The following is an 18429-nucleotide window of genomic DNA, read 5'->3' on the forward strand; positions in this document are numbered from 1 at the left end:
TTTCTTGAGCTAGGTGTGCGCCGAAGCTGGCGAAGGCCATCCCGTCAAGATAGACATCAATAATCGGAGATGCCGTTACAGTTTGAGGCAACCGAGGCTAGGCATCCGGTAGCATGATGGGATCACTTTGAACAACGGATATGGGAAGTTCCATCCACAACGGGTATGCGGATAGCCTTAAAAAGTGCTATGAGGCTAAAATGGGCCTGCGCAAGTTCGTCCGTGCTGTTTGATTTCCTCCGTCTCGTTTATTATATATCATTATCACCTGAACAAGCATTATTCTTTTTTTTAATTTTTTTTTATTACTGGCAATTCCCCAACGCAAATCATCAGGCTTGTCCTGACAAGTACCAAATGGAGTTCGAATACAAATACTGAGCAGTTTGGTAGCAGTTGTATTCTACTGTTAGTAGAGCTCGAATGGGTTTGCAGATTCACTGGCACGTGTCGCACACACGTAGCAAAAAAAAAAGTTCATGTGGAATTCGTAAATTCTATAGGACAAATTGTCTTCGCCAGAAGGTTCCCTAGCCTTGTTTTTTGTTTTGTTTCCCTGATCCTTATACTCATTACCCATGCTGAGGACATGGTAGAGCAAGATAGTACGATAAGGTGAAATGGGGAAAATCGTGCGGATGATGACGCTGCATCATGTACCCAGTGGAAACAAGGATGTGTGTCCAGATAGAATCCGCCTACAGAACGACCAAAATGGGGTTTGGTGAAGCCCCAGACATCAACGGCTTCGAGTAGTATCCTCCTAAGATATTGCCCGTATGCAACTGACATCTAACATCTTTCATCAAGATGTATAGTCGCCCATACTAGTCACCAGAAGTCGCCATCGTAGATTCTGCAATCAGATAGATCGCTTAAGAGCCACGAGGAGCTTCCTTGGCCTCAATGGCGGACTGCTCACCCATGGCAGTGAGAATGACAACGTCTAGAATTGTGTTAGCGGATAGTCTAGTTTTGTGCGGTCCAATGGTATCAAAACTTACTGGTGTCCTTCTCCTCAGTGGTGAAGAGCTTGGTGATCTTGTCACCAATCTCACCATCGGGCATCTTAACATCATCCTTGGTCTCACCATCATCACCCATCAGGGACAGGAAACCATCGTCGGAGATGTCGAGCTGGTTCATCACATGTTAGGACCACCGCTGGTCGACTAGGTAGCTTCTAGGGACAACTTACAAGCTGGTACTCGCGACGCTTGACGTTGGGGACGTCCATGTTGTGGGTGGAAGGGCAGAGATCTTCGAGCTTCTTGCCGGTGAAGATGTCGATGGCGACCAGATGGACCTTGGCGTGACCGTGCTTTCCAGTCTTGGAGGTGGACATGTCGACGATCTTGCAAGGGCGGTTCTTGATGCAGACGAAGCCGTTCTTGCGCAGAGCAGAACACTGCATGGGGAAGGTGTCCGAAGCACCGGCATCACCCGGGGCATCGAAGGTGTGATCATGCTGCCAAGAATATTCGTGTTAGTAAATCCATCCTCGTAAAAAAGTCCACTGCATAATGATGTGCTCGCGATGTGATGGTGCTTTTTTGAAGTAAAAAGTGCCGGCCACGGTGCCTTCGTTCGGTTGCAATGCGTCGCGGGGTTCGCCAGGCAAATTGTATGTGTGTGATGCGGGGTGGAAAATCCCCTCGCTACCAGCACCACCACCACAGGATGTCGCAGGGCTTCACAACAACAAGACAAGACAGGAAGGGATTTGACTTACGGCGGAGTCGTCAGCCATCTTGACTTAGCGGTTGAGCAAAGTGTTAAGTTGGTATTGGTGAGAAGAAGGAAAAAAGGAGGGAGAATGGAATGGATGGACGATGGACTGAGCGGCTTTCCAACACCAAAAGAGTTGAAGTTGGAGGGGAAAAGAGAAATGCCAATGATGGGTTGAAGTACTCTTTTTTGGGCCCGGGGAGCAGAAGGCTTTGGTGGGCGGGGGGGAGGACCACTTTCTGGGTGTCAGGGAAGCCCAGAAACCAGCAGTCTTCTCAAAAAAAATTGAAAATTCAGAAATCCCAAGGGAGGCAAGACTGTGTAAGGGCGAAGGCAGCCAATAGCACCGGTCCAGATTGGTCCAGCCTAGGCATGTACCTTTTTTTCTTCTCATGGCCCATGGGAGAGGTAATGATTCCGTACACGCCTAAAATGGATGCTGGAGCAAAAGGTGCAAGTGGGGCTTTCTCATGTGCTCATCCATGCTCCAGTCACCTTGCGCCTCTCTCTCTCCCTCTCTCCTCATCAGTCTCAGTCGCAGTCTTACTCCGTCCCGCCGTTGTGCTGTCGACTGACCTACTCAGGTTGCTGCTCGACTGCTTGCTTGGCTGCCTGTTCTGCTGCCCTTTTAGAGACACACGCAGTTAACCCTCCATTGATATATACAATTCACTACGCATTTACATGGTGGGTGGACAGGACACACGGAACCAATCGTTCAGGTGCAAGCGCTTGAACGTGCCAGAGGTATGGCAGTGTCTCTACCCACCAGGTGTGGATTATTCACGGCAAACAGTTGTGGACTTGGCCAATTGCTATGTCGCCAGGTCGATAGGTGAGTACGCACTATTTTCGACATTCGTCCGTATCAAGCTTGCTCTGGAATCTGGATAAGAGCTTTGATTGGCGTGCTTTTAACTCCGATCTAAGGTCTGAAGCAATGTTAAGCGATTGAAGAAGTCCTAGAGCTTGTAAAATATCGTGCAATCAACCAGAAGTGCATGTACCCAGCCGAGACAGGAACACTCAGCCCGCAGATGACCAAACCTCCAGCTATTCTCCCGATACAAACCGTACATGTGAAGTAGCTTGAGCAAGTATGCAGTCGCCTTACGTTATGAGTCGGCCTTGCCTTGTGCAACTAGTACGTAGCACTCGTGCATGCGAAACAAAGTCAGAGTTATATATTGACTGAACGTCCGTATAGCAGGCGACTAGGTTGCTTTACTAGTGAAGCAGTTGCAAGCAATTGGTGATCGTGGTGATCATTCATTGCAAATCACCCAATACTTGATCTTGCCCAGGTCGGCATCGGATCTTGATTGCGCGGGAAGATTCAATTGGCATCATTGAAAGGTGGAACTCGGAACACAAGAGGTGGCTCTCGGGCCTGGAGCTGACCTTAGCTTGGGGAAAGGGTCCTGACCAATCATTTCCCCCAAAGTTCAAGGGTCAATAGGAGGCCCTGGTTGTAAACACTCACTAACCTTACTTGCGACAGCTGCCTAATTGACAGCTTGCTGGCTTATCAGCATTGATCACCACCGATACCGTCAACGAACAACGAACGCGATCTCGAGCCTGTTGCTAGACGAGAGAGGGCTACCGAACCGCTCATCCCATGGTGACCCCATCATGTCAAAATTATAACGTAACCACACTTTGAGGAGGAATCCATCCACGGTTGCATATCCAACATGTGGTTGGACCGACTTGCTGCGCAAGCCACGACACCAAGCACCACGCCGCCGGGAAGCCGCGCATATTCCCCATCACCGGGTCGGAGGACTCCAAGCGGACTCGGTCCCTATGTCACATCACAACAACGCCCCGGCCTCGTCGCGCGCACGTCGTCATTCCAGTCCTTGACCTCCAACGTCTCCAACGATTCCTCGACGTCATCCCTCCTAGCCTACTCACGGAAGGCCAACGGCTCGGCACTCAAGCAGTCGACAACAGCCTACAATGGACCCGACCCTGTCAACGTGCTCCGACAGCTTCTTGGCGAAGAACCAGATGCCGCAGCAACAGCGAAGCGGGCCGCGGAATCGGTAACAGAAGATGCCTTGGATCTCGACTTCGATTTTGGCGGGCTGTCCTTAACGGAACTTGCGCATGCCGACGACTACGGTGAAGATGGTCCCGGTGTACATAGGACTCAGACAGTTGAAGAGTGTATGTTCGGTCCCGTCCGTATTCGCATCCGCTTCCCCCGCTAACGCGTCTTCCCAGACGAGAAAGAGAAGACCAAATTCGAGGACCTACATCGATCCATACGAGCCTGCGATGAAGTGCTAAGCTCGGTGGAGACAAACCTGACGAGCTTCCGGAACGACCTGGCGAACGTATCTGCAGACATTGAGACACTGCAAGCCCGTTCGACGGCCCTCAATGTACGACTCGAGAACCGAAAGGCAGTCGAAAAGGGGCTAGGCCCGGTCGTAGAAGAAATCAGCGTATCTCCAGTGGTCGTATCCATGATAGCAGAGAGCCATATTGACGAGGCCTGGCTCAAGGCCCTCGCAGAGGTTGACAAGCGAGCTACGGCCTATAAGAAGAATGCTGCCGGCGCCCAGAACAGCAAAGGGCTCCAAGATCTCGGCCCATTATTAGAGAAGCTGGTCATCAAGGCAGTGGAAAGGATACGAGACTTCTTGGTTGCGCAGATCAAGGCGTTGCGATCGCCACACATCAACGCGCAGATTATACAACAACAGAACTTCCTTCGTTTCAAGGATCTATTTGCCTTCCTCCATAAGCATCATGCCCAACTCGCCAACGAGATTAGTTTGGCGTACCAAAATACTATGCGCTGGTATTATCTCAACCAATTCACCCGCTACGAGGCTGCGCTCAAGAAACTTAAGCTGCACAATCTCGACAAAACCGACGTTCTCGGGAACGAGGACACTTCCCGCAAGGGCACAGTACTTACATCGTCCAAGATATCCGGTCCTCCGCATGACGCGTTCAATTTGGGCCGCCGTATCGATTTGTTGAAGACGAGAGACCAAGGTGCTCTATCCTCGTATCTGGCTGAAGAGGAGAAGAGCACGCACTATCTGGAGGTTACATTCCGTAATTTCAATCTGGCGCTCATCGATAATGCCACGTCCGAGTATACCTTCCTTGCCTCTTTTTTCTCGCCGGCTCTCTCCTATTCTGCCATCAACAAGAATTTCACATACATTTTCGAGCCCACGTTCACCCCAGGGCAGACTCTTACCAAGACCTTGATCGCCGACACGTATGACGGGCTCGGTCTTTTGCTGTGCGTTCGCTTGAACCAGCACTTCCAGTTCGAGCTTCAGCGGCGGAAGATGCCAGCCGCGGACAGCTACGTCAACGCGACGGCCATGCTCCTCTGGCCACGACTGCAGGTCGTGATGAACGCCCATGCGGAGTCGGTCCGCACGCTGACGTCGACGCTCCCGACCAAGCCGCCACCCAAAGCGGAGCAGGCCAAGCTGTCGGCGGCGCCGCACGTCGCGACCCAGCGCTTCGGTCAACTGGTCCATGGCATCCTGGCGCTCAGCACGGAGGCCGGCGATGACGAGCCCGTGGTGACCAGTCTACGCCGCTTGCGGTCGGAAATGGAGGCTTTCCTGACCAAATATAGCACCGCGTTTGGCACGGACAAGAGGAAGAGAGAGAGGTTCCTGTACAATAATTATAGTCTGATCCTAACCATCATCAGTGACACGACTGGCAAGCTGGCTGAGGAAGAGCAGGAGCATTTCGAGGGTCTGAAAGCGGCTTTCCAGGAAGCAGCTTAGTTGGTGTCAACTTCAAAGAACCCAATTATGACTGCTGTTTTGGGTGAAAATAGACCGTAATGCCACCACACATGATCTCGTATCAATCACTACCCACTCGAGCGATGCATGCTTGGACATAGAAGACGTGTATTGCAATTTAGGGGCGTTGTAACAGTCACACAAGAAAGTAAATTTAGGGGTATATATGTGGTTCTAGTACAGGCATCCATCTAGGAAGTGTATGGCACGTCTAAGCACCTACAGTATGCACTGCGGTGTGAATTTTGTTCCAATATTCAAAGAATTCCCATTTGCCACAAAGTAAACAAACTCCATACACCTCTCTACCTGACCATAAAGACCCCAAATCAAGAACTTTTTGCACACACTTCCACAGTCGGGTAGTGGCGAGAACCGTGTTTTCCCTTCGAAAAAGAAAAAGGCGATGTAATTCTTTTAACCTCTCCTTGATGACCAGAACGATGCCAGGTACGTCATGATACCGGGCTGCGCCTTCCTCAGGTACACGGCTGCCACACCGACGAGGACCGCGACGACAATGCCCCGGGCCAGGGGCGAGCGGGCGCGCTTGCGGGTGGCGACGGCGTAGCTCCAGACGGTGCGGGCGACGAGCTCCTTACGCTCGGCCCACTGGAGCTCGCGGAGCTGGGCCTGGAAGTAGCGCTCGCCGTCGCGCATGGACTGGGCGGCGGCGGCGCGGGCGTCGCGGGCGGTCTTGAGTACGCTGGCGGGCGAGATGCGGGCGCGCCAGGCGGGCAGGGACTCGGGCGGGTGGCGCGCGAACAGGGCGACGGTGCCGCGGATGAGCTCCTCGAGTTTTAGGGGTTGCGGAAGCTTCGAGAGGATCGAGTGCAGCATCTCGGGCTCGCTGGCGGGCGTGTCGAACAGCTCGGCGCGCCGGTTCAGCACGATGCGCGCGAACATGTAGACGCCGAAGACGGGCTCGCGCGCCAGCAGCGCGTCGAAGAGGCGCGCGATGGCGCCGTACGACTGGATGTCGTGCGCGTACATGGTCAGCGTGCCCGAGAGCGCGAAGAAGGGCTCCGTCTGGGATAGGTGCGCGCACAGGGCCGGGTCCGCGGCGCCCAGGATGTCGGGGATCAGCCGCAGCTGCGCGACTGCGGGCGCCAGGTTCGGCAGCATGAAGTCCCGGATGCGCAGCGCTGAGAGGCGCGCCATGGCGCTCGGCCGCTGCGCGGGGGCCAGCACCAGCAGGAGCACCTGGCAAATGTCGTGGTAGCCTTGGAAGTAGCAGAGGTAGGGGTAGCGGCGCAGGGTTTCTGTGATCAGGTCGGAGAGCTCGGTCTTCTTGTGGTCCAGGTCGGCTTGGGAGGTGTCTAGAATTCATACAGCGTCAGTCTTCCATCATGTTATCCCCTTGGATTGTGGCCCTCGTACCGTTGGGATCGGGATAGTATATGAAGCTCCTGTCAACGTCTAGGCGCACTTGGTCCTCGTCTCGATGTCGCGGGAGCTCCTGCCAAGGTTGATCGCCCGCATCGCCTTTCTCGGAAGTCTTCCTTCTCTCGATTTCGCCAAATGGCGCACTTCGAGTGGTTGGTGTCGTTTCATTGTGCTGCACAGGGTCCGTGGATGGTGACGAGCCGAGAAGAATAGGCCCTGTCGAGAGACGTTAGTTCAAGCTGCTTGCGCTGGATGCCGCACCGCTGGAGATGGAGGGGACATCGGATAGTGGCCATCACTCACATGCGTGGCGGCGGAGGTCGTCGGATAGGAAACCGCCTTCGGATACGGCCAAAGCAGTCAGGGCTTGGATGTCGCCTCCTTTACACGCCTCTAGTATAGCCTGGGCTTTCGCGGACCTTTCTTCCCGGCGGGGATCCTCGCTGTTGCTCTGCGAAGGTACTGTCGAAGCCGGGGTGTGCACGGATTCACTCGCGGGAGAAGCCGTGCTGTCCGTCATCTTCATTTCGTTCCACTCGCTATCCGGTTCGCCATGGCTGCTCATTGTGTGCGTACGGATCAGTCCGGGGGAGAGATCCAATCTCGCGGGTTTGTAGAGGTCTGCATCTATGTAGAGGAGAAGACCGTCAGGCACATCCAGCAATATGTAATTATTAGCATGAGAACAGCCCAATGCAGTTGTGACTGGATGCGTTGGTGTGACGTAGTGGGGTTCGCAATGGTGTTGTTAACAGGGAGGAGGATCCCGTAGAGTCGCGGTCCCATCGCGTGTTGATGTGGCACGGCCCGAGAGTTTCTCGAATGTAACTTGAAACGTATACATAACTTTACGGCTTATTAAGGGCTATCCTGCTATATACTTTGCCTCGTCTTAGCCGCAACACATTGATCTCCTTTGAGTCGACCTACCTAAACTTTGCATGATGCATTCGTTATCACACTTACACATCTAGAAGCCGGTACGTATGAAGATGAATGGGAGGCCCTGCAGACCTATTCTGTTTGGTCGCCCAAGAGCGGCTCGAGCTCCGAAGAGGGTGGATGCATCTGCAGCGGCACCCAGATAAGGGATGCAAGATGCAAGATGAGAGATGCAAGATGGGACGGATCGCGCTTTGGCAGCGATCACATCCACCAAAACTATATGTCGTTGATGTCCATCTCGACGTACTAAATTCGTCTTAGACATGGGGGACCCCTTTCTCCATCTCCAAATACAGCTTCCCTTTCTTCTTTTCAACAAGCGGTAACTGAACCTTGCTATTATTATTATTAGCCACGGCAAATCTCCGAGATCCTAGAAACCCGGCATGTCGTCTTTACCGCACCGCACCTATCAAAGCGACGTTTTTGCCGCAATGTGGGCTGCAAGAACTGTCCGAGCCAACATTTATCCTCTCCAATGAGACTATGCGCAGCTTTTATCTATTTTTACCCAAGTATACTGAAAAAGATAAGACAGCTAGGAGGGTCCATCATGGGCACCAAGATCACACAGTTTTCCATGTAGGTGCGTGGTGCGTGGTGCGTGGTGCTATACACCGTACGTATCCCTCGTGCTCTGCGCATCTTGTCCGCACAGTCGGTAACACTTGGCAGACGATGTGTATGTACATGTTTACAGGTGGGCCGCTTGAAACAAGAAGGAACGAAGCAGATGTTGTTGTCCTGGCATGATAAGTAGGGAGCGCCAAAAAGCAATTTATACTATATATCGGATATGAATTCTAGTGGCCAGCCGACTCCGAATCATTATCGACCGCCACTGCCGCTTGACAATGTTTTGCTGGCCCCATACCACCCTTGTTGTTTTATGAGACACCGCTTCTGTTATACCCATGGATTCCTGGTAAAGCATCGTACGGTTCAGCCTGCGGTGTTCGTGGACCTCTCCAGCAGCTCCAGCAGCTGGGCTTTAGCTTCACGATCGGTCACTCGCATGAAGGGATCGATTATACCCTGCTTTCGGGGTGCAGGGGACAATGGCCTTAATCCTGTTCGAGCAGCTGAGCCTGCTGCTGGGCCTGCCGGAAGCACTCCCGCGGAGAGAGCGAAGGGAGTCACCGTTTCGACAGCACGCGGCTCTCGGAACCTTGCAAGTCTAAGCGATATGCATACTGCAGAGGCGCATAGGCATGAAAACCGGGCAGTGACGCCGGATTTATCACGCTGCCTTGGGTGAGTGCGAGTACTTGAACAAATAGCCGCACCGTACGTACCCTTGAGAAAGCACACCCAGACTACACCGGTCACCAATGAGTACCTACGAGGTGTGCCGCTACTCCGCTGCAAGCAAATCCTTTACCGCTAGATGACTCGGTATCATCACTGGGTAGTCCAGCCGCTTCAATGACCTCATTTTGGCCTGAGGGAACTTTGAGTAAGGATCGCCAACCAGATACGCCAATATTCACAAGGAGCAGGCAGTTGTACCCTGCTCTACGTATACCTTTGTTCGTATACATCCACGATCGGTGGGTTGCAATTTTAGATCCTCTGGGATGTCTGCTTGTTATGATTAGTAATCTCGGTTTCACTTCCTACCCATGTGAACAGAGGGAGGCATGTAGATGTCCCGAGTCAGATTGAATCTGATCGCTTGTGGGGGGCTCGGGGTCGGATGTTGTGATGCATATCATCCGTTCCATACCATACTTGCGAAGGCACACACGCACACATGATAAGCGAAAGAAAGGAAGGAGTCGGTTATAATCTGATTGATATTACAGGAGAGCGGCAATGGGATACGGGCTGCCTACATGTCGACGTGATCAAATACACCTTCAACGTAAGATAGGTATGCCACATCAAGCGCATATAAGTCGGTCAGTGAGAACCGGGCTGGGATTGCGAAGTTGCATTGAAGGAACACATTTGGGTAATAACGTTATGTAAGTATGTTGGTTGCTACAGGGTTGAGGAGAAGGAGTCATGATTACATGTGTGTATCAATCAATGAGAGGTGTGTAGTACTTACCTCTTACCTGAGGTCTGCCGGCCGCCTAACAAACCTACCAGACCGGCATGTTAGGTTGCAGTATGTACGGAGTAGGTTAAGTACCTAACATACAAAAGTCTGCCCAGGTGCTAGAACCAACCGTGCTGGGAACCCTCCAACCTCCATGCTACCTCCCAGAAAAAAAATACCAAATATCCACACGCTTGCCCGTCGCAACAATTAAACAATCCTTGGGATTCCCCGCAACTCTTGCGGAACAGGCCAATCCATCTCACGATCCGGTCAAGACGCCCTGTACACGCCTCTTGGGGAACCAGGATTTGAGCGGGCAGTGCCCAACGAAATCACTTCTGCAATCCATCCCACCCCGGTTTCAAGTTGTTTGTCGCATTCCGCATCGTGCAGTCAGGTCTTGTAACTTTAGCTGATCTCCCCTACATCTGTGATCTGCATGAGTTGTCATCCACCTCGAACACCGCTTCCTCGCAGTTGCCCAGGGCCGGCCTGGCCTTGTACGCATGCACTGTGACCGGCAGCAGCTCGAATCAGCAAAACCCTCACCACCAGGTTATAGATCTAGCCCTGCGCTGCTGTCTCGTACATACCCACCGCAGCTGCTCTGTCTACGAATAGGATCTGTCTTAGGGCCGTGCATCACCGGCTTTCCATGTCTCTAACAGCGCCCCCCTTATGTGTACCCAACTATCAGGTTGACTCTTCACACTCGGGTGAACTCTACAAGCCACAATCGTCAGGGACCATCTGGAATGCTGATATAGTCTGCCGTCAGCCTCTTCCCTCTGGGAGCACGAGATTGTCCTCCCACAAAGTGTGCGGCCCACGAGCGTTCTGTGGCAGGCGATCGTCCATGCTGTGCAGGCCCCAGGCACTTTGAGTTGCTGCCGTGTCAGCTCCTGTGCTACTTGTAGCCTGCTCCATTATCATTTCCTCCCAGACTTACCGCAGACGTCAGCTGTCTTCAACTTTGGCCTTTTCCCGCTCGATGAAGTCAATGTGACAAACAATGGCGTTGCAACAAAGTGTTCTTGAAGGCGGCCAGTGGGTCACGCGAACCGTGGACCCCATGGAGCTCTTCAAGGAAACGACAACGGCAAAATCCAAGACAAGGCCGCGGCCTGCCGAACCACCCAACTGCGGCATTCTCACGAGAACCATCATCGACAGTCCCGTTATCCGCTGGGTCCTTCCCGCACATCTCAGGTCGTCCCGCAATCACGACGTTGCTTTTATAGGGGTGGGTGTCTTCCAACTGTTACCCCACGTGGCCGCTGCCGTGACAGGCGTGCTTTTACTGGCATACGGATATCTTCGGATCTCAGTGTGGCCGGAGTGGCTAGTTTTGTTTTTCTCGTTTGCTTCTTCGTGGCCTATGTTGGGGTGTCCTTCTCTTTTTCTCGCGTGCTTCGACTCCTCATGTTTGGCCTTACTAACGGGACATAGGACAACTTTATCCAGATATGCGAGCTGGGCCAGGACAGCCAGCTTCATAATGTCATCCGGAAGACGGATTTTGGTTCACGAATTCGCAATGCTCGTGTGATCGGACAGCACCCCAACTATTTCAGGGGCTACGGTGATGGCGACAACAACCCACGTATCAAAACGGAGGACGACGATGTAGAAATGCTTGACCCGACACAAGCCCCTGGCTCTGCTAGTACACCACCCGGCGCGCTCCCTCCGCAGCTCCTTGCTCTCGTGCTGGAACGTGGCGCATTGGTGTTTCTCTACCTAAAGGGAGGCAACGACGAGGGCCTGGAATTCGTGTCCTCTTGCCACGAAATGCCAGACAAAAGCTTAGTGCACCCTGGCTTTCATATGGCCGTTGATCCGAGCTCCAGATACCTCGTCCTTGGTTGTGCCCAAAGCAACTTTATAGTTTACGAGGTGGAGTCCATGGAAACTCTGCAGGCCCGGCATTCTCAGAGATACCCCCTGAATCCTATCAAGTCCTTCAGATCTCGAGCGATTAATGGTGTGATACACAAGCTGGAATTCCTATACCCCGCCCCTGAGAACGATTTTCACATCATTTTGATGATGATTGTTATACGAGAACAAGCTGGTCGACTTGCGGTGTATGACTGGGAGCTTGGTGAGGATCTCAGAGCAGTCCTCAGAGAAGAGAAGAGAGGCTACCACCTGGCACCCCAGTGGCATCTCCCGCTCTTGATCGTCCCACTCACCGTCAGGAGCAGCTTCATGATAATAACCGAACAACACAGCGCTGTTCTCCACGGCCTGCCCCACGGCCCGCCACAATTCGCACCATTTACCCTAGGAGAGCACGAAGAAAGCGAATACCATTACGGCAATTCCCAACCCCTCTGGACGGCATGGACGCGTCCCTACCGGGTACCGGCATTTTTGAAGAGCGGCGACGTTATTTATCTAGCCCGGGAAGACGGCATCATCACTTTCTTGGAGATTGGCTTTGACTCGGACTTGCAAACAAGTACTGTGATGGGGTCAGTGGATTGCAATATCGACACAGCTTTCGGGTGTGCTGGGATTCCATGGCGGACGTCCTCGTAACCGGGGGTGATTCGGGCTCCGGCGCAATCTGGAACGTATGGCTTCTAAGACCAACGACTTACCATTGCTATTTGCTGACTTGCTGTTGTAGATCGAAGCCAGAGAGCGGCCGAGGCAGATCGGGACGATTCCCAACTGGTCACCAACAGTCGATCTGGCCACAACGAAAACAAGCGTCAACACGAAGTCGAAACGGCGAGGAAATACCGATACCCAAATGTCGTATCAACAGGATAGGATATTTGCCTGCTCCGGGCGAGGAAAATCGGGTTCGATTACAGAGTTCCGCTATGGCCTGGAGGCTAGTATCGGGCTAGAAACAGATTTTGAGATCCCCGTCAAGCACTGCTGGCCGGTTCCCCTACCGAACTACTTAAGACATGGAGGTCTTCATCTATTGCTCTCATCGCCGAACAAGAGCGACCTTCTATTCATATCGGATGACTTTTGCCAGGCTGAGCTTATGATACAGCAGGCGGTCCCCTACGACCTGTCCTCAAGCACATTGGCCTGTTCGGCGTCTGATGGTATAACAGTCCAAGTGACTGCCGGCGCACTCACAATAGTAACAACCGAGGATAAGTGAGTATTTACCTAGGCTATTCCTATCGTACTATGCTAAAGAGAGATTAGCACCCGCCATCTAGCCCATGACTTTGCCGAAGGCCTCGATGCTTCGATTGCACACGCCGCCATCGAAGACCATACCGTGGGCATTGCTCTCATCGCTGGTTCGCAGTTCAGCGTGAAGACGCTAACGGTGGATGATCTGAACATTTCGCAAGGTCCGCTGTTAAACGTGGACGGAGAGGTTACATGTCTAGCTTTGACCAGCATCGCCAGTTCTGCGGTCTTGGTAGCAAGTGTGTGGCGCGCTGACGGACCGGTGCTTGTTCTTTACTCTATAGAATCAACGCTTCAGGGGTCGCAGTCACCGGTTGAGATTACTCTACTTTCCTGTAAGTTACAACAGTTTCGCACTGATGATGATAACACGCAACTGACGTCTTCCAAAGCAATAGGGGCAGAAACCTCGGACCCTGACAGGCGCGAGCCATCTAGTAAGATCGAAGCCGTAACTAGCATGGAGACTGTCCTGGAGCAGACCGACTCTACAAGCTTGGTTCTAGGCACAAGGAGTGGCGATGTCTTCACCGTGGTACTCTACCCCGGTGATCTACAGAATGCCACCATACGCCATGACAAATTCGGGGCATCCGCAGCCGAAGTGTTCAGCCTTGGCAAGGATGGTGACTCGCCGTCGTTCTTTGTATGTTGCAACTCGGAGCTCACGGTTTTACGGGACTTCTCGCGAGTGCCGGAACCTGTGTTCGAGGCTAAACTGCGTGTACTGCCTACCAAAAGCGGCGACGCAGCAATGGCAACTCCTTCCATTGACACGGTGGCCAGGTTACCACAGCATCTGACTACAAGACCTTCCTGTGTGCCAGTTGTCATGGTGTCTGGAACAGTTATTTATATTGCCGAGCTTGAGCTGCAGCCGAAGCCGGTTCTGCGACACTTCAAATTAGGCCGGAAGCCAGTGAAAGTACTCCATTCCCAAAGGCTAAACGCACTCATGGTCGTTGTTTCGGATGAGTTCGATGGTGATCGATATTCGCTGCTCTTCATCGACGCGGACACCGGGGAAGATCTTTCATTGCCCGCCGATAGTGCCGGACAAGGGACTGACTATATCTGGGGCTTGGAGATGAAGATGTTGGAATCCGATCCATTGCGAGTTGGAGATACTATCGAAATGGTAGGAGTGGGACTATATCGTGTTGGCGACAAGCTTGCCCAAGAACCTGGGGCGGCTGTTGGTCATCACTGCTGATGTTGTCGATAAAGAGGAATCCGGGACAAGCGAAAGCCACCAAGGTCCTCCGCGCAAGATAAAATTCTGGACCAAGTGGAGATCCAAAGCATATGGCGCACCGATACACTCGATCACAACCGACCCGCACGGTGTATTTCTCTGCTCAGGGACAGAGGTTCACTATGAGATGATAGACATGGTGGACAAGAAGCTGAAGACGGCCAAAGTTCATGAGCTGGGTTCTCCGGCTCAGTGGATGGAGGTCGTGGATGGAAAACTCCATGTGGTTACTTCTAGGGAATCGCTCGAAGTGCTCGACTACAAGAGCGATCCGGAAGACCCCACCATGACTCGGCTCTACAGTGACGACAAGGCCAAACTTGGCATGCACTGCATCGAGGCTGGCGATGCCTCGCAGGCGACTAGCGTGCAGCAAATCACATTACTTTCTGACATCTGTTGCGGGCTTTGGGGCTTGTGGCAGCCTCCACACGGTCGAACCCTCCAGACGGTGTTCCTGGCCGAACTTCCCACATCAATTCGGCGTTTCGGGCGGTGCCGGTCCATGCCGCAGTGGCAATCCTACACACGTACCCTGCAATACGACCGTATTCGCAACAGTCCGGATGATGCTGATATCATTGGGCTTGGTATCGACGGCTCTATGCAGCATCTCGTCCTTCTCGGCAGTGATGCATGGCGACTTCTTAGGTTCATCCACAACCTCGCATTGCAGTCTTTGATGATTTGCCCGTTCTTCTGGGACGCGGACGGGACGGCAGATATTGATGGGTTGAATCCAGAGCCACGGAACGACTCGGTCAAAGAGAGGCATGTGGACGGTGATATCCTACAGCGCTGTTATGACAAGCATGCCCTCGAGGAACTGATGGCAGATCCAGGACAGTACTATCGCTTCAGAGAGCTTCTTGCCGCGATAGACCAAGGCCGACATGTCCAAAGCTTCTCGGAGTCGACAAGCAGTAGGCGGTACTTCGAGCTTGGGTATGCAGTATTACGATACTATCTGGCGCCCGTCTTTTAGGGGGCATAAGCAGGACTAGAGCACACAATGCAACTGGGTTTCCCGAGTTTGGGTGGTGTAAAAACCTCTAGGTACCGAGCCCTGGAAGGTTTTCTGTCTGTTATATTCTTATTTGGAAGGCATTAAGTCAGAATCGGGGTTTGTAGGACTCTCGAGAAAAGATAGAAGCCCGGTGAGTGGCCGAATACCATCCATAGACCTACTCTAGCACATGCAGTTACATGTCAGTGTATCGTACGCAACTCAATGACCATACGGCCCCAGCCAATACAGGATATTCATATGCAAGTGGAAGAAGGAATACCCAGCTGTAGCTGCATGTGCTGGCTATGTGCATAAAGTACTTGCTCAACTTTAAGGTAATAAGCGTCGACGATCTATTCTTGTCCTTGCTTGCCAGCGTCAGACAGAGAGAGGGCTTTCGGGGCGTCAGAACGCACAGGCCAGTCTCCCACAAATTTGGAAAATGCAAAGGTGTGTTACCGAGGGGTTTTATCAGTGCAGTCAGTGCTTTTTATCTTCGGCTCAGCAGTGCTGTTACCCCGCCATGCGACGGCTGAACATAGGATATAGTGACTCAAAACCACTTTTTCGGTTTTAGGCTCACCCCTAGTGCATTACGTTTTAGCTAACCGTGCGTACGCCTCCTCGCGCCTCTTTTCGCATTACTTTTTTTTATTACCTTTTTTAAATAATAATAATAGTATTATTATTATAATTATTAGTTAAATTAAATTATTTATATTTTAATTATTTTAAATTATTTTTATATTATAAAAAAAAGTTTTAATATATTTTCATTATTTATTTATTTAAATATTAAAATTAAATAGCTTTAATATATATATATAATAATATTTATTTTTAAAATAAATTAAAATAAGTATTTTAAAACTTAATCATTTTTTATAAATTAAAAAAGTTTTAAAATATTAAATTTTAATTATAATAATAAATTTATTAAATATTATATAAAAATAAGATAACATGGTTTATTATTAAGTCGGCCACTTTTTTTAACCTATGTAATTAAACTTTAATACGTAATAATTTTATAATTATAATATTAATTTAATTAAAAAAAGATTATATTATTTTAATAATTTAAGTAACGTGAGAAGGTTTAAATTAAATTAGTTAAAGAGTTATTATAAAAGTATACGACGTTTTTTAAGTTACTTTAAACGATTAACTCCGCGGTATTAAACTTTAACGCGAAATCTAATATTTATAATATAAATTAAATTTAATTAAAAAAGAGATACTTTATAATTATATACTTAATTTAAATATTTAAAGGATATCTTTTAATATTAATATTATAAAAGATATAGTTAATTTTTTTTTTAAAGTTACACGGCGGCGACCGCGTTAATAAGTATTAAATTAAACGCTTTATTAATCGTAATTTAAACTTTAAGACTCGAATAAACCGTCGATACGATTATTAAAGAGCTTTTTATAAAGATATAAGTGTTATTTTTAATTAGTTCACGTTAGTTACGAATATTAAAACTAAATTATAATAAACGTTATTTAAGTTTTAAAAGAAACTTAATAAAATATACTTAAGTTTATATTAATAATACGAGAAAGTATTTAAAAGTGTAATAAAAGAAACGCTTTATTAATATAATAAATAATAGCACTTAGTTTATAAAGTAATAATAAAAGTAATTTAATAAAAGTATTTATATAATATAATTATTAATTATTAAAGCTGTTTATTTTATTAATAAATTAAATTAATATTTAAATTAATCATTAAAATAAAGAATATTTATATAAAATATATAAGGAATTATTTACCGTTATATCTCTCGTTTTTCCTTTATTAATTCCCCTTGAGATCGTACCGTCGGTTAGTAATCCCTTCTTCTAGCTCACTTGAATCACCGTGATCCGTCCGCTCCTAACGTTCCTAGGTATATCATCCCCTTATTTTATCTTTACGTAACCTAGGTTGGTTATCCGTCCGGTTCGTACAGTCCTGGCCTATCTAGGCCTGGCTGTCCCGTTCTAGCCATCCCGTCTTAGCTGTCCAGTTTATCCTAGCTGTCCGATATTGTCGTCGTTATTCTGTCCCGTTATTACGGTCGGCGGGTTAGTCCCCCGCGGGGTAGCACTTAAGGCGTAGAATTAGACAGAAATGACCGTCTAGTCATTTCCGAAGCTTTTACTTTATGGCGCAGTGGTTAGTCTAAACGTACTGTAATACCCGTGCCCCTTCTTTAATGACTATTATCGCATCTTTAATAAGTAGGTCTATTATTATTAATAGGTCGTAAGCACTAACTAGGTGAGGCTAGCTTATATTAAATCTCGTATATATTTTAAGGTATTATAAAGCCGTGCTAAAAGTGGGTCTAAGTCATATAGTTAAGCTAGGCTATAATATAAATACGATATTTTAAATAAAGATATATAAAATTTTAACGAGACCGGCTATATAATAAATATAATCGAGTTAATATTTATTATAATACGCGTTAATTATTATAAAAAAGCGAACTTAGTTTAATTTAATAATTAAAAATAGTTAACGGTTATTAAATATATTAATTTATAAGGCTAGTATATTTCGTCGTTTTTAATTATTTAAAGTTAATATTACTTCGTAAATTAGTTTTATAAATACGATTTACTAAGCTATTAAATAATTAAACCGACTTTTAACGGCTAGATTAATAACGAGACGAGCTTAAATTAAATTTAGTATTTTAATAAATCTATTAAAGCGTAGATAAAGGGTTTTTATTACCTTTTAATTTTAAACGGTTACGAAAGCTATATTTCGGCCGAATTTAAAGAATATTATAAAAATAACGGTATTATTGCGTTTAATATACCTCTTTATTTCTTTTATTTTTTTAACTTATAAATATAGTATTTCATTCGCTATTAAAGCGTGCTTATTTAAAAGAAATCGAACTATTTACTAAAGCGTTAATAAATTATATTATAAAATTAAAATTCTTTATTATTTTTATAAAAAATAATATTAAATTTAAATTTAATATATTTAGTTTAATATTTTATTACCCGGACGAAATAATTAATAAATTAAATATACGTTTTTAAAGGCTTATACTTAGCTTATTATATTCGGAAATAATTA

The 18429-nt window shown here is 48.5% G+C and overlaps 4 protein-coding genes across 4 annotated transcripts; 2 read left to right on the plus strand and 2 right to left on the minus strand.

Annotated features, from left to right (window-relative positions):
- Window positions 1-875: 875 nt before the first annotated feature.
- PG994_000663 (eukaryotic translation initiation factor eif-5a) lies at window positions 876-1750 on the minus strand (the record flags this gene model as incomplete). Its single annotated transcript, XM_066852072.1, has 4 exons — window positions 876-946; window positions 1005-1137; window positions 1199-1468; window positions 1733-1750. The coding sequence occupies 4 exons, from the start codon at window positions 1748-1750 to the stop codon at window positions 876-878; spliced, it is 492 nt and encodes a 163-aa protein (XP_066722704.1).
- Window positions 1751-3425: 1675 nt separating this feature from the next.
- PG994_000664 (Vps52/Sac2 family protein) lies at window positions 3426-5504 on the plus strand (the record flags this gene model as incomplete). Its single annotated transcript, XM_066852073.1, has 2 exons — window positions 3426-3903; window positions 3961-5504. The coding sequence occupies 2 exons, from the start codon at window positions 3426-3428 to the stop codon at window positions 5502-5504; spliced, it is 2022 nt and encodes a 673-aa protein (XP_066722705.1).
- A 438-nt stretch (window positions 5505-5942) lies between these two features.
- PG994_000665 (GTPase-activating protein gyp10) lies at window positions 5943-7476 on the minus strand (the record flags this gene model as incomplete). The annotated part of the gene is made up of 3 exons (XM_066852074.1): window positions 5943-6844; window positions 6906-7127; window positions 7215-7476. 3 exons carry the CDS (start codon window positions 7474-7476, stop codon window positions 5943-5945), a joined length of 1386 nt encoding a protein of 461 aa, XP_066722706.1.
- Window positions 7477-10915: 3439 nt separating this feature from the next.
- Window positions 10916-15311, plus strand: PG994_000666 (mono-functional DNA-alkylating methyl methanesulfonate N-term-domain-containing protein; the record flags this gene model as incomplete). The annotated part of the gene is made up of 6 exons (XM_066852075.1): window positions 10916-11146; window positions 11353-12372; window positions 12539-13029; window positions 13081-13406; window positions 13464-14209; window positions 14253-15311. 6 exons carry the CDS (start codon window positions 10916-10918, stop codon window positions 15309-15311), a joined length of 3873 nt encoding a protein of 1290 aa, XP_066722707.1.
- Between the last annotated feature and the right edge of the window lie 3118 nt (window positions 15312-18429).

The sequence above is a fragment of the Apiospora phragmitis genome, assembly GCF_038363925.1.
Source record: "Apiospora phragmitis strain CBS 135458 chromosome Unknown utg000001l:1.0-2902119.0:1.0-2906034.0, whole genome shotgun sequence".
Classification (NCBI taxonomy): Eukaryota; Fungi; Ascomycota; class Sordariomycetes; order Amphisphaeriales; family Apiosporaceae; genus Apiospora; species Apiospora phragmitis.